General features: G+C 32.5%; 1 protein-coding gene across 2 annotated transcripts in view; it reads left to right on the top strand.

Moving 5' to 3' along the window:
- The window catches only part of LOC124542935 (titin-like), a 44,548-nt gene that overhangs the window by 28,342 nt on the left and 670 nt on the right, over nt 1-15,536 (top strand). For both annotated transcript variants that reach the window (XM_047120880.1, XM_047120881.1), the window contains exons 12-30: nt 412-1,125; nt 1,646-2,311; nt 2,619-7,093; nt 7,283-9,140; nt 9,220-9,471; nt 9,544-10,020; nt 10,101-10,273; nt 10,432-10,525; nt 11,148-11,781; nt 11,862-12,028; nt 12,557-12,766; nt 12,876-13,170; nt 13,245-13,377; nt 13,698-13,866; nt 13,949-13,988; nt 14,077-14,209; nt 14,297-14,453; nt 14,707-14,829; nt 14,946-15,453. In XM_047120880.1, the coding sequence (XP_046976836.1) occupies nt 412-1,125; nt 1,646-2,311; nt 2,619-7,093; nt 7,283-9,140; nt 9,220-9,471; nt 9,544-10,020; nt 10,101-10,273; nt 10,432-10,525; nt 11,148-11,781; nt 11,862-12,028; nt 12,557-12,766; nt 12,876-13,170; nt 13,245-13,377; nt 13,698-13,866; nt 13,949-13,988; nt 14,077-14,209; nt 14,297-14,453; nt 14,707-14,829; nt 14,946-15,370 (11,195 nt within the window). In that variant the 3' untranslated portion in view covers nt 15,371-15,453. The remainder of the gene's footprint in view (nt 1-411; nt 1,126-1,645; nt 2,312-2,618; nt 7,094-7,282; nt 9,141-9,219; nt 9,472-9,543; nt 10,021-10,100; nt 10,274-10,431; nt 10,526-11,147; nt 11,782-11,861; nt 12,029-12,556; nt 12,767-12,875; nt 13,171-13,244; nt 13,378-13,697; nt 13,867-13,948; nt 13,989-14,076; nt 14,210-14,296; nt 14,454-14,706; nt 14,830-14,945; nt 15,454-15,536) is intronic.

Here is a 15,536-nt window from a genome sequence, read left to right as displayed (position 1 = left end):
TATCCCATATACCGTTTTAAGACCAAATACAAAAAACATTCACAAAATTTTTAACCTAAACTAATACCGGCTGAAGACAAAAGCGACTGTAAGCAGTATATCCAAAGCTCACGCTGCTGCACATCGGTGCTGACTTTGCAACTTATTGAAGGAATTTTGCTAATGTTGTACTTTGTTCTAATTTCCACGTGAATTGTTTTGGTCTAAAATTATAATTTCTTTATTATTTGTCTATTTGTGTTTATAATTGTATTAATTAATGTGATGACGTCGGTGCCACCTTGTTTATATTTACACATTAAATGTTTTATTTTAAAAAACCATTTTATACAATTAAAAAAAAGCTTATCTTTAAATTATAAAACTCGTTCTTAGATATTCTTAATATTTTTATGCATTTTTTTGTTGTAGATATACTACTAGAAAATATAAAAGACTACATTTCCGATGAAACCATGCTAGTTCTATCTAAATTATCCCACCCGTTACATTGTGAACATCTTAAGAAAACCATTGAAATAGCTACCCAACTGTGGAACAAAACTGTAAGCGAAAGTTCTTCTCCTGAACATGCAGAATTATCAAGTTTTACAACGGAACAAATTGAACTAGTGTTGAGTTTAAATGAAGCCATATTAATTATGTATGAGACAACCATTGAAGAAAGCCAAGAATTAGAACTTAAAGTTGGAAGAGATGAATTAAATGTCTTTAAAGATGTTGTTAATAATTTACGCCAAACACTTCAGGAAATTATAAGTAACATGAACACGTTAACATATTTTGCTCAAGACGATGAATTACAACCAGAAGAAACTAATAAAGATCTAGTCGAAAATATCCAGTCTATTCCTTCTGTATCCCATACAACACCTCGTTTGAATGAAATTGAAAAAATAAACGAACCGAAATATAACGTTACTGATACGTCATCAATAGAAGTTGTGGGTAGTTTAGAAAATAATAATAACATTTTGAAAAGCGGAGATAAATCTGACGTAAAAATTACAATAAGTGCGACTGATTTACATACAGCAAAAAAAGAAGATATTATTTGTAAAACGACAGCAGACACAAGAGGCAAAGAGTCTGATGGAGAAATTGAACAGAAGCCAGTAAATAAAGGTATGATTTAAAACATCGTTTTGTAAATGCTATGATTTTTGGATAATAACTTGTTTAAGTGAAGTGTCACAGATTAGTCAGCAAATTCCAAAACCATGTATATGTATTCATTTTCGAGGTAGACCCGTTAAAAAGTTAGTGACGTTTTCACCCAGAAAGACAGGGATGGTAATTTTACAACACACCTTCATTAATGTATTTATCGATAATCATCATTTCACCACCTCATGTAGAATCAATGAGTTATTTGTGTAATACAGTTCAATTGATATATGTAACTGTTTTAGGAATATATAATGATTGATGAAAAAAATTTAAACAATAATAATTGTTTCAACTCTCCGATTTGTTATTGAAGGAAACAATTTTATACTTTTCTAATTTATTCATTAAATAAACAATGATAATTTCAATATTAAATACCAATAGGTCAATAAATATCAGGGATTTTTTACTAAAGTTACTAGATTAGGCACAGAAACTAACTTTCTCTATTAATCCTCTATTTTGTATGTTTCAGAAACACTTATCGAACATTTAAGCAACTATATTTCCGACGATATAGTGAATGTAATTGACAAACTATCACCCGCTCTTAATTTGGAAAGTGTTAAACAATCAATACAGACAGCACAACATTTGTATAATATTCTATCCTTAGATCAATCAGATAATGTTAATTTTACTACCGAACAATTAAAATTTGCTTTATTGTTGGATAATGCTGTGTCATCGATATCCGAATTCGCAAATCAAGAAACCGAAGAACATAATGAATTACTTGAAATTTGTGAATCAAAAAAAGCTGATAATGTCATAAAGGAACTGCAAAATAATCTTCACTCCTTAATTGAGTCAACGTTGATTCAATCCAATGTAGAAGTTATGGATATGGATGATTTTAAAGTTTCAATAACTAAGGACCCTCTTAACTATACATTACTTATCGGCGATAGCTTTTCGGATGCAAAATCGTCAAAAGAATCAATGGAAGATAATAAAGAAAGTATTATGTTCACTAAAGAGATTGAAATTGATGTTCCAACGCAAATAGAAACAACAGACGAATTAATAACTCAAGGCATTTCAGCGGCTATAAATATCGAAACAGTTGAAGATACGACTTTAATAAGTGAAAAAAATGTAGAAGTTACATCACCAAATTTAAAAGAAGAACTACAACTAAGTATGTCATATTGTTGTACTCAACAAGTCTATTTATTATTAGAGCTAAATTTTAGTAATGAAATTAAAACTTTGGTGTTTTAAATAATATGCAACTGTTTATGATAAATTTATGAAGTTAAATTGTACTTAAAATATTTCATTACATAACAAATTTAATTATATATTTCATACCTTTTATTGTAATTGATACATTTAGATGTGGCATTGCTAAATTTCGTTATTTTATAACATTTAACCTTGATATATTTTATTTGTTCCTATTAAGTTTATTAATTACTTGTTTTATTTTTCTTATTGTTTTACAGAGGAAGGTGACATTGATTCAATAGTAAAGCTAGATAAACTTTTGAAAGAAGTAAACGATATGATAGATTTATCATGTGATGATAATATAGAGTCAATACAAAATTCTCTCGATGAAGTACAAACAATTATAATGGAGCTAAAAAGTGATTTTGGTGGAACTGTAGGCGACGTCAATGAAACTCTTGAAGATTTAGAGTGTAATGTAAGAAGTGTTCAACTTCAGATTAACGAACATAGTCCACCTGTACTTTTAAAGGAAGCCTGTGCAAATTTACAAGTGCTTGTTGCACATTTAAGTGAAATAAACGATGTCGAAAAAGTTTTAAGACCCCACACATATGAAATTACAAATGATATACTTGATGTATGTTCAAACGATGTTGAGCAAACAATAGATATAATAGAATCAGTTTCGTGCTCAGCAAAAGAAGAAAAATTAGAAAATGTTATTTCTAATTTAAATAAAATTAAGGACACAATAAAGTCACTAAGATCAAATTTCTTGACTGATGCGGAAACTTTAATTATGGGTGGAATCGATATTACTCAAATTTTAGATCAAATCGAAGAAAGAATTTTTTGTTTAGAAAAGGATTTAGAATCTGAAAAGGATGTTGACGTTATTACTAGAGACAGTATATTATCTGCTATACATTCGATTTATGGAAGCATATCAAACATGAGAGGAACCGTTTCTAATGTGCAAAAGAAATATTTGTATGAAAATTACGGGGAACCATCAAGATATTTTTTGCTATCGATAAAAAATGTTCTTGTCTTATTAAAAAATGACGAAAATTCTAAGTGGAAGGGATTTGCAAAAACACTGCGTAAAGTTCTAAATCATTTTGAAGATGTAAAATTTTACATCAACTTTGATAAAACAGCAAGATTACCTAGCGATGCAGCTTTTACTAAAATTATTCTTGCCGAATTGCATTCTGTTCTGTCTCAAATTGTTTTGCAAAAAGCGAACAATTTGGATGAGGAATTAACCAAACACACTTGTGACATCATCGATTATGTAAATAAAATATTAAAGGACATAGAGCAAAATACGACATTAGAAGTAAAAGAGAAAATACCTATTTTTAAAGAATTGTCTAACCATATGTTTGAGTTGACAGAAAATTTTAAACATTTTATTGAAAATGATATTAAAAGTAACCGCAACAATGTAGTTGACCAAAATACTGACTTAACTTCTTTAACAGAATCAACAACAGTTCAAGAAGAAAATATACCCGATAAAGTAACAGAAAATGATAATAGTCAGATAGCTTCAAATATTGAGTTAGTAGATACCGAATCAACCGACTTATTAAGTAAAAGTGAAGATAAAGTAATAAAAGAAATATCAGAGATTGCAGAACGTACGGAAGAAAGAGAATCTTTAATAGAAGAAAACATCGAAAGTGATAAGCTAATTCAGGAAATTGACAAATCTAATAATTTGAAAGATCAAATTGAATCTTTGAATATACAAAATGAAACATTAAAGTTGGAATCAGAAGAAGAAACAAAAGAAGTCATAAAAAGCGTAGATATTGTTTCGGCTCAAGAACACAGTGACGATACCAAAGTTAATGAAAGTGAGCAACTTACGATAACTAACGAGCCCGAAGATACAAATGATGAGAAAAAAGATGAGACTAGCATATTGACCAATAAAAGTGCTACTGAGGTAGATCAAAAAACAGAGGAATCGGAACACGAGTGCAATCAAGAAATTAATAAAAAAGAACAGCTACAAATAGAAAATGTTGAGGATATAGAGAAAATATCTCAAACGTCAGAAATTGTTGAGGATGTTGCTAACCAAGGACAAAGTCCAGACAACATTGCAATGATTGACAATAGTCGCAAAGAGGATGTGGCAATTACGGAATCTAAAACGGACAATATTGAAAATAAAGCCAAAACTGAAGAAAAGGAATTGGAAGTCATCCAATGCAATTTACTAGACGTAATGCAAGAAGGCGAAATATCAAAATCAATTGATACAAAAGACGAAAATAATAAGCTCGATGACGCTCCTCTATTTATAAAAGATTCTATGGCGGAAAATGAGGAACGAATGGAAACTGCAACAAATAAGATTGAAGAAGTAGTAAATTCAAATGTTGTAAATAAGGAAATTCAAGAAAATATAAACATTACTTCAGATAAACCAAAAACTGAAAATTTAAGTGATAAAAATAATGATGGGCTTGCTGTTGACATAAATTTAAAAGGTAGTGAAGATGTAACGAAGGAAAAGGAAGTACTCGTCGACGAACAACTATCAGAAAATAAAACATCCATAATTGAACAAGACAATGCAGTTAGTGTCTCATTAAAAGAAGAAGTAGTAAAAGATGACATAAAATTAGAAAACACATTAGTAAAAGAAAATAGTGATACCGATCAATTAAAAGGAAATTCTATAATTGAAAAGAAATTACTCGAAGAAGAAAAGTCGAAAACTGACCATAGAAAGGATACGGAAAATGCTGGTAGTACGGAATTGCCAACAGTGGAAAAGCCACAGTCTGTTTTGGAGCACGATGACAATAGCACTCCAGAAGAAGTATTTCAAGAAAAAACACTTCAAGAATTATATGAGGATCAGAAGGAAACTAGAATTCAAGCGAAAAAAATATGTCCTGAAAATGACGAAAATAAAGAAAACCTCACAATTCATGAAAATATAATTAAAGAACATGACTCTAACAAAAATGATGATACAATGAAAGAAATAACCGATACTGCTGACGGTGAGAAGGATATTCAAACAGATGTTCTCATTGAAGAAAGTTTAGTAAAGAAACCTCAAGAAGAAGAATTTGAATTAAGACAAAACGTAGAAGACAAACAAGGATTGTCTAACGTAGAAGGCGTTATAGAAAACAAAAATCCTATCGATATCACACTATCAACCAATCTTGAAGAGCAAAAACAGTTGGTAAAAGAGGGCTTAAAAACTGACCGAATAGATAAAGATGATGAAATTGATAAAATTGAAGCAAAGAATGTAAAGACTAAAGGTGATGTTGATGTTGAAAATGTTGAAAACATAACTAAATTAATAGTTGGTCAAGGTGACGAGGAAGCTTCTATGATAAAAACTGAAGAAAAACAAGAAAATAAAAAGAAGGAGGAAAAAATAGAAAAAGGCCTTGAAACGGAAACTAAAAATTTAAGTTTAATTGAAGAGACAACGAAAGATTTTCAAACACCAAAGACCGAACAAATTTCTATTGATAAAGATTTGAAGGATACTGAAGAAAAAATTGAGGAAATAAAAGAAAATATTAAAATAGAAACAATAACCAGTCTAGAAGATATTGATCAAGTAACGTCTCCACTTAATATTTCTTTAGAAATAAAAGAAAATTTAGATATTAAAATAGTAGACGAGTCCGTAAACGAAAATCTAAAAAACATTGTTTCTATAAACGAAAACATCGTTCAAATAGCACCTACTAAAGATGAAAAAATAATCGAATTAGGACATGAAGTGGACTCAAACGCAAGTTGCAATGATGAAATTCGTGATGAAAAGTTAGAAATTGAGAGTCAAGGTAAGAAAAATTTGGTAAACATTGAAAGTACGTCAGATGTACTTTCAATCACAAATATAAGAGATGGCCTTACTAATAAAAATGAAGCCAATTGCGAATTATCATCGGAAACTATTCCAGAGAGTAAAGAAAACGTATATTTGAAATTACAAGTTGATAACCAAGGTAGTGATTTGAATGATAAATCTCGGCAAGTATTACAAGTTCAACATACAGTAGATAATGAACAGGAATCAACAATAGATGCAAGTAAAGAGGTAGATATTCCTAAAAAACTTGACGATGTAAGCCAATTGCAGGATACAGTTACAGAAGTACAAGAAGTCTTGCTAAATGTAACAGAAAACCAAATAGAAATTGGTTTAGTCTCAAAGCCAGACACCCCTATGGTTGAACATGTAGAGACTGAAATAGAAGGTTTAAATGAAACTGAGGATCAAATCGTTCAACATATTAAGGAAAACCTAGAACAAGAAAAAGGTGATGTTAGTAAAATAGAATCGCATGCTAAAAAAGAACTATTAAAGGAAGATGAAAAGAGTAACGACTCTATCGAAGTCGAAAGCGAAATCAATAAAATCGAAACTTCAGAAAATGAAAAAGACACCAAATTAACCGAACAACAATCAACAAAACACGACAAAGAAAACTTTGATACAAATGAAGAAAGTGCAAAAAATAAATCTAAAAAGGATAAAAGCCCCGAAATTAAATCAAATGAAAAAGAATCACTAAAACACGACGAAGAAAACTTTGATGCAAATAAAGAAAGTGTAAAACGTAAACCTAAAAAAGAAAAAAGCACTGAAATTAAATCAAACGAAAAAGAATTACCAAAACATGACGAACAAAGCTTTGATACAAATGAAGAAAGTGCAGAAAATAAATCTAAAAAGGAAAAAAGCCCCGAAATTAAATCAAACGAAAAAGAATCACCAAAACACGACGAAGAAAACTTTGATACAAATAAAGAAAGTGTAAAACGTAAACCTAAAAAAGAAAAAAGCCCTGAAATTAAATCAAACGAAAAAGAATTACCAAAACATGACGAACAAAGCTTTGATACAAATGAAGAAAGTGCAGAAAATAAATCTAAAGAAATTAAATCAAACGAAAAAGAATCACCAAAACACGACGAAGAAAACTTTGATACAAATAAAGAAAGTGTAAAACGTAAACCTAAAAAAGAAAAAAGCCCTGAAATTAAATCAAACGAAAAAGAATTACCAAAACATGACGAAGAAAACTTTGATACAAATGAAGAAAGTGCAGAAAATAAATCTAAAAAAGAAAAAACCCCTGAAATTCAATCAAACGAAAAAGAATCACCAAAACACGACGAAGAAAACTTTGATACAAATAAAGAAAGTGTAAAACGTAAACCTAAAAAAGAAAAAAGCCCTGAAATTAAATCAAACGAAAAAGAATTACCAAAACATGACGAACAAAGCTTTGATACAAATGAAGAAAGTGCAGAAAATAAATCTAAAAAGGAAAAAAGCCCCGAAATTAAATCAAATGAAAAAGATATCGCATCGAAAGAAAAAGAAACGGGCGAACGTATATCAAATCAATTACAAGAAGAAACCAGTATAGAAAAAAGTGAGTTATCAATAGAAAAACCTACAGAAACTAAAGATCAAACTCAAGGAGAAACCGTAACGACAGAAGAACAAAGTAAAAACGAAAAGAAAAAGAAATCTTCAAATAAACTATCTACAGAAAAAAGAAGATCGAAAAAGTCACGTGAAACTCAAAAACCAACAGCTGCAGATAATGAAGTAAAACCCCAAGAGGTAGAAAGTAAAGAGATGGATCAGAGACAAGAAATAATAGATAAACCTGACGAAGGCACTAAGTTAAAAGTTATTTCACCTGAGGATACTAAAAATAAAGTCGACAAAAATGAAGAACTAGAAAAGAAAACCGAGGATTACGAAGTAAACAAAACAATACAAAACGGAACCAAAGCTAAAGATATAAAAGTGGAAAAAACTAAACCTGAGAAAATGATTGATCAAGAGAAAAAAGATGATGAAATCCTCACTGCAGAAAAGACTAAAATAAAAGATGATTCGCAAGTTCAGAATATTTCAGAGCAAAACGATAAAGGAATTGTCTCCAAGTTGGATAACAAATCTATATTTGAAGAAAAAGAAAATAAAGCTAAAAACGACTCTGAAATCATTAACACCCAATCCAAAAAAATAGAAAATAAAATTGTACCAGATAATAAAAATGAGTGCATAGAAAAGAGTTTACCCGCAACAACTAGGGTTGTTAAAGACGATCGTCAAGAAGTCGAAGATAAAAAAGTATATCCAGGATTGAAGGAGTTTTCTTTAACTGATTATGAGTCAGAATTCTCTAGACCACCAGGATATATAGCAAAACCGTTCAGTATTGAAGATACAGCATCGCAACTAGATATAAACACAAAAGGCCAAACTATTTATAAAGCACAAACTCTGCTTCGCGAATCACAATTAAGATCGTCAGTGCCTCCACATATGGAACAAAATTTAAATAATGAAAGACAATCTCAAATTAAAGACAGAACAAAAGCTTTAAGTGAATGTAGGAGTACCATATCAGAAAAACGTACTACTTCTGGTCGAGATAATCGACGAAAACCAGTTTTCTCCACATTCTTAACAGACCGTACAGCAGTAGAAGGATCACGCGTTAAACTTACTTGCAGTATTTTATCACCATCTGATCCTACAATTACATGGTACAAAAATGGTAAAGAACTAGATAATAAACATAAATTTAGAAGTAAATTTGTGGAAGGATTGATTACTTTGGAAATACTTAATGCGATACCCAGTGATTCAGGAGAGTACAGTTGCACTATCAAAAATGAAAACGGGTCTATAACTTCATCTGCTAATCTTAAAGTATATCCTAGCTTTGAAGCATCTCCAATACCACCAACATTTACCCGGTCTATACGTGGTACGATCGACAAATTTGAATATGAAAATATATTTATTCTACACATAAGCATATTATTATAATGATTTTATTGTTGCAGATAATTATCATTTAGCTGAAAATGAATTAGTACTAGAATGCCGAATCCGTGGACAACCACTCCCAACTATAACATGGCTCAAAGATGATAAGCCCATTGCTTTGAGCGATCGTTATCAGGCACATTATTTAGCGGATGGTGTTTGTAGATTAACAATTAGTTCTCCTAATGCTGAGGATTCTGGAAAATATACTTGTAAAGCTGAAAATTCTATGTGGTCTGATCAAATTTCTCATGATGTTTATTTTACAGGTAAGATTGGAGATTTAAAATTTTGATATTATAAAAATGAAATTTCATATTGTTATTTTATGTTTGTTGTAGGCAGGAAAAGCAGCCTAAGTCCAAATCTTGCTACAGTTGAAAAAGTGCAAATGAGTCGCCATGCGGTAGAATCACGCCGTCCTCATTTTACAAACGTTTTGTCGGACCACAAAGTAGTTTCTGGGGGCACGATAGGTTTACAAGTAGAGATAAGAGGATCACCTATTAGAGTAGAATGGTTAAGAGAAGGACATTCCATAACAGAATTGTACAGAAATGCACAGACATACGTTGATCACGGTATATACACTCTAGCTCTTTCCGACGTAACAGAGCAAGAATCCGGCTTGTACACATGTAGAGCATATAGCACGCAAGGAAATGTTGATATGAACGCTTCTATAACTGTTGTACAACCTAATCAGTATGATGGTAAACCCGCATCGATTGTTAGTCGGCCAGAAAGAGATGTACTCATCTCCGTTGGTGAAGATTTGAATATTTCATTTAGAGTTCATGGAGAACCTAAAGCTAAAGGTAAAAAATTACATATTTTATTTATTTAAATTACCGGCTTTAGCTAGTGTAAGTTACGATTTTGTGTTTTCGTTTTGTAGTTTTCTTTATGAAGGGAATACGAGATATAACAAATAGTCAACGTGTTTGTAAGATGACATCAGATGATTATGTTAAGTTTACCTTAAAGAGAACTGTTGTATCTGACGCTGGTACATATTGCATCTTCGCGAGAAATGCCTATGGGTGTGATCGAGCTTTCGTTACAGTTGTGGTAAGTTATGTCAAACATATATCATGAAATTTGCTTTACTTTACATAATTTACGTCTAGGTATTTCATATTAATTTAAAAAACTCTTTATTTTATGTTCTCTTTCTATTCGGGGGTGCTCCCATGGGAGAAAAAAATTAATTCTTTCTATGTTTTTAGATTAGACAACGAGCTTCTTCTGACAGCCTTATTTCCGATTGGACTTATCCTATGGACGATCTAGCTATTTCATCTCTTGATCGAAATTATAAATGTAAGTAAATATATTTGGAAGCGCTAACACGCCATATATATAAATAACGAATTCAATCATAACATGGTATATAACAAAGTCGCTTACCGCTTTCTGTCCCTGCGTATCCTTAGTTCTTTCAAATTATACAACAGATTTTGATGCGGTTTTTTTTTCAATTTATTGATTCAATAAGAACTTGTTTATGTATAATAATATGGACAATATAGTCGAGGAACAATGATTATTTTCGAAGTTTCTAAAGTGATGTAATGAAACATATTTTTTGTGCTTACATTGCAAACTGGTTAAATCCTGCGAGGTAGATCAAAATAATGTAGTACAGTATTGAGCACCTTAAAATGGTTAAAGGTTATCTCAGTATGGCCTTTTACAGCATGTAATATAAATGAATATTTTCGAAGATATTATAATAGATTTAAAAACATTTGCTCATTTGGTCACCTGGATGGTTATTTATAGAGATATAACATTGATTTTAAGTGAAATAAGCTACATTTATTTTATTAAAAATATATGTATATTATTATTAGACTTTTATAATATTTTGTTTTTTACATTCGTAAATATGTTTCAATCAATCAGTAATGTATTGATGCATGATGTTGTTTTCATTTTACAGCTGTTCCAGATAGAATTCCTAGTGAACCTAGTGCTGTTGATGGGGGAAATAATTGGATAACTCTTGCTTGGCCCAAACCTGATCAACAATCAAGAGCTCCGATACTGGCTTATAAAGTAGAAAGTTGGCTTCTTGGAAAGGAAGGTGGAGCTCGTTGGGTAGAATTAGGAATCACCCCACGAAACACTTTCGATGCTTTTAACTTAAAACAAGGCGAAGAGTATCATTTTAGAGTCTCGCCAAGGAATCGTTATGGTTGGGGTGAATCAGTACAAACGTCTGTACCTATTGGAATTGGTTTAGCAGGAGATAGACCAGAGTTCGTTGATATTCTTCCTGGTCAACTGAAGGTACTCGTTGGTGAGACAGCAACTCTTTCTTGTAGCTTCAAAGGCAAACCAATTCCTGAAATAGTGTGGATGAAAAATGGCCATGAAATCGAGGAAGAAGTGGGTAGGGTAAGTATAGAAATAAATGACTATAATTCTTCTTTACGAATTGAGGAAGTAAAATCAGAGGATGAAGGAAGATATAGTTGTGAAGCGACAAATATTCATGGCCGGTCGTCTACTTATTCAAGAATGGCAGTAATTACAGATCGACAAATATGGCAAGCTGATGCTAAGCTTAAAAGGTAAATTTTAAAAGATATTAAATTAAAATCAAACATCAGTGAAAAGTTTGTAAAATAATTCGACAAACTTTAATTTAAAGGGAAAGATCAGCCGGGGTTGAGGGAGAATACCCGCCACAATTTACGATGCGTTTGAGAGACAGACGCGTACAAGCTACATACCCAGTTCGTCTTACTTGTCAAGTTGTTGGAAATCCACCCCCAACAGTAAAATGGTTTAAAAATGAGGAGGAAGTGGTCTTTGATGGTATGATTTTAAAATTCTGTGCAATTATGTCTTAATATGTGAATAGTGGGTACATCGCAAAACTATACTTTATATTAGAAGCAATGCATAAAAATGTATAGTACGACACAACTTAGATGTAACATCGGTAAAATTCGTAGAACCCGAATTAAGTACGCTATCCCAAATTATCAATATTTATTTCTTATGTGAATTCATTTCTTTTGTGAAAAACTTTACACAAACATAATAACATGATCGAATATATTCGTCAATTTGATACGTCGATTTATATACACTTGCTTTCTCGGGTTGAAATGACGCGAGAATCTATGGTGACGAATAGCGTCGAATGGCGCGATAGGAAGCTATTTCTATTGGTTGTGTAAATCGGCAGTAATCGGATATATTGAATTTGCCGATGCTATATATATGTTGTGTCGTACTATACGAAATTAATATTTTGGATCAATACAAATAAATTGGATTAAAATCATCGCTTATAATAACTTAAATAATATTCTATATACTGTATGTTCAATGTAACAGGTCGTCACACTGCATCTCAAGATGAATATTTCTATACGTTGGAGATTGCTCCTACAACATTAGAAGATGGTGGGGTCTATGAGGCGATGGCAAGGAATGGCTGTGGTGCGGTCAGTTGTCGCTGTAGCCTTGTGGTTGACAAGGGTATCAGGGCGTACATCGCTCCTGAATTTTGTTGTGGCCTTGAGCCACTTTATCATTTAAGTGAAGGTGAATTTATTACAAGATGTTAATATTTTATATTTGGAAAAAAAGCAATGCAATTAGCTATTGAAATAATTGTTAAGACGCTTAATATTTTACGTTTTTCAAATTATAGGGGATGAGCTACGAATTTCAGCCATTGTCGAGGCTTATCCTTCAGTCGGTGTGACTTGGTACCGCGATGGAGTTAGATTACGGCCTAGTCGTCGAGCAATTATGACTTTAGATCGAGATGGCCAAATTGAATTAGCAGTTGCTTCTGTAACGGGTCGTGACGCTGGTGTCTACACATGCACTGCCTCCAACGAAGTAGGAACTGCTTCTACTTCTGGTAAGGTAGAGATTGTATCTGGAGAACACGAGATTGAAAAAACTACAATGCCACCAATAGTTGTTACTTCAGACGCGCCGTAAGTTGTTACAACGTATCTCATATATGTATTTCTTACTAAGATACATATCTATATTTAGTACTTTTTTGCAGTTATTCAAAAGAGCCTATGTTTATAAGAAAACCCAGATCTAGTGAAGCTCGAGAAGGTGATACAGTAATTATTGAATGTGAAGTCATTGGTGACCCTAAGCCTGATGTTTATTGGTTAAGAGATTTCTTAAAGGTAAATATGTGGCATATCTTTCTAAAATTTTAAGATTTTATCAATTTCAATTCATTGCATATAGGTTTTATACCAAATTAAAAAAAATACAGTTCCAAGAAAACAGATAGGATTAAAGAACTGTTTTTATACTTGGATTATGGCTAACACGTGACCCAACATACTACAACAACAGCTAAGTTGTGATAAAGGTACAAGTTCTTTAATAGCAGTTAATAATTTGCACAAGCAAACCTATATTTTAGAACAACGCCAATAATTATGCTATTGACATGTCACCATCTACAGTTGTAGTCTTATTATTTATTTATACCTCACAGCCTGACTACTATCGAGATTCGAGTCACTTCAAACGCGTGGGCGCTGGACCTGCCTATCGCTTTGAAATTCCTCATGCAAAACTTGACTATACCGGCGCATACTCAATTGTTGCCAAGAATATACACGGTGAAGCGAAGGCAATCATATCACTCCAGATATTGGCTAAAGGTAAGTGTACTTTACGAATGTCACATATGGTCATATTGCTGAGTAGACTGATATGTTTTTATCTGGAATGTATTTCTTTCAGATCCCACAAGTGGCGACGACGTGCATAATATTAGATACGGGTAAGAGATTGGTGTATGGTTGTGATTTTCAATTTATTTTTCCAAACGTATAATAAGTATTGTACGAACGAATTTCTTTTAATTTCAGACGTGTAGATGTTATCCCACGTTTCGACAAGGAACTTACAGATTTGCTGTGCTATGACGGTGATGCGATCGAGTTCGAATGTAGTGTCAGCGGAAATCCCGAACCAGATATTAGATGGCTACACTACAATGAGGTATTGTACAATTAGTTTCTTACATGCTGTATTTATAAAATTATATTAATAATAATTTTCCTAACCACATATTTCTATTTAAAATAGATTGTCCTAGACTGTGTGGACTTCGAGTCTTCATATGAAGAAGGCACAGCAAGGTTGAAAATTAAACAGGTGACTGCTGAAGACGAAGGCACGTACACCTGTGAAGCTTCCAACAGTTTAGGCAAAGCCTCTTCGAGCGCCTGTCTCGTCGTTTATCGTGAGTACAACTCTCAATGTGATAGTTTTCATCACTGGAATATTTATTTCGATATGTTCCATATTCAAAACCTGACTATCCCTCATTTTGGACGGTCGATTTCATTATAATTTTTGGCTATTGTGAAATGAAAGTATCCAATAAAAGTGGATAAAAAGTCCGATATATTTTAAGATGTACTTTGATTGGCAGTCACAGGGATTTTGTGTTTGATACAAATAGCGTTTTCCTAAATCTTGATAATAAATGACAGCTCCCGGTGAACCCAACACGCTGAGCCAGCGTCTGCGGCGGCCGCCCGCACTTCTCTCCGCCGCTTCAACGCCGCGCTCCACTCCGCGCACAACTCCCGCTCGCTCGCTCTCTCGAACGCCTGGTAACTTTTCATATTGATGTACCAAATCTACGTCATTATTCAAAATCTTTTAGTCTTATTATTATTCAAGTTATGTATTAGAAAAAGATATTTATTCAAAAACTAAATTTTGACAGGTCCAGACCCAAGACGGTTTTGCAGTCCGTCCCGTGAAATAGCTCCGAAATTCTACACCTACCCCTTTAACAGAGTCGCTGAAGAAGGTGATACAATAGTATTTCAATGTGCCGTAAAAGGTCTTCCGCCCCCGTGGGCCACGTGGGACAAAGATGGTATCATTATAACACCATCTGCAAGAATTAGTATTAAGGAAAAAGATGAAATGCTTAGAATTTTAGAAATTGAACAAGTTACCATAGAAGATGTAGGTCTGTACAGAATATCATTGGAAAATGAATATGGAAGAGCAGAAGCTTCAGCGCGACTTGAGGTTATTACACAAAAAGGAAAATTTTATGGTAGTACGAGATCTTACAGCGTTTCTCCAAGAAAAACCTTACCGTATAGAAGACGTACGCCTTCTTTTTCCAAACAAGACTGATAGAAAAAAAATACAAATCAAAACCTGATTAATTTCAATCTATAATCGAGAGAGCAGAGACGTTGACAATACTTTTTTAAATGGTGAGTATAACACACAATGTCAAAGCTATTGCGAATTTATGGGTACCCATTTTAACAAGCAATGCGAATTATAAAAACATAAA

Source organism: Vanessa cardui, chromosome Z (genome assembly GCF_905220365.1).
Source record: "Vanessa cardui chromosome Z, ilVanCard2.1, whole genome shotgun sequence".
Classification (NCBI taxonomy): domain Eukaryota; kingdom Metazoa; phylum Arthropoda; class Insecta; order Lepidoptera; family Nymphalidae; genus Vanessa; species Vanessa cardui.
The sequence above is the reverse complement of the archived record's forward strand: the minus strand, read 5'-3'. Positions and strand labels throughout refer to the sequence as shown.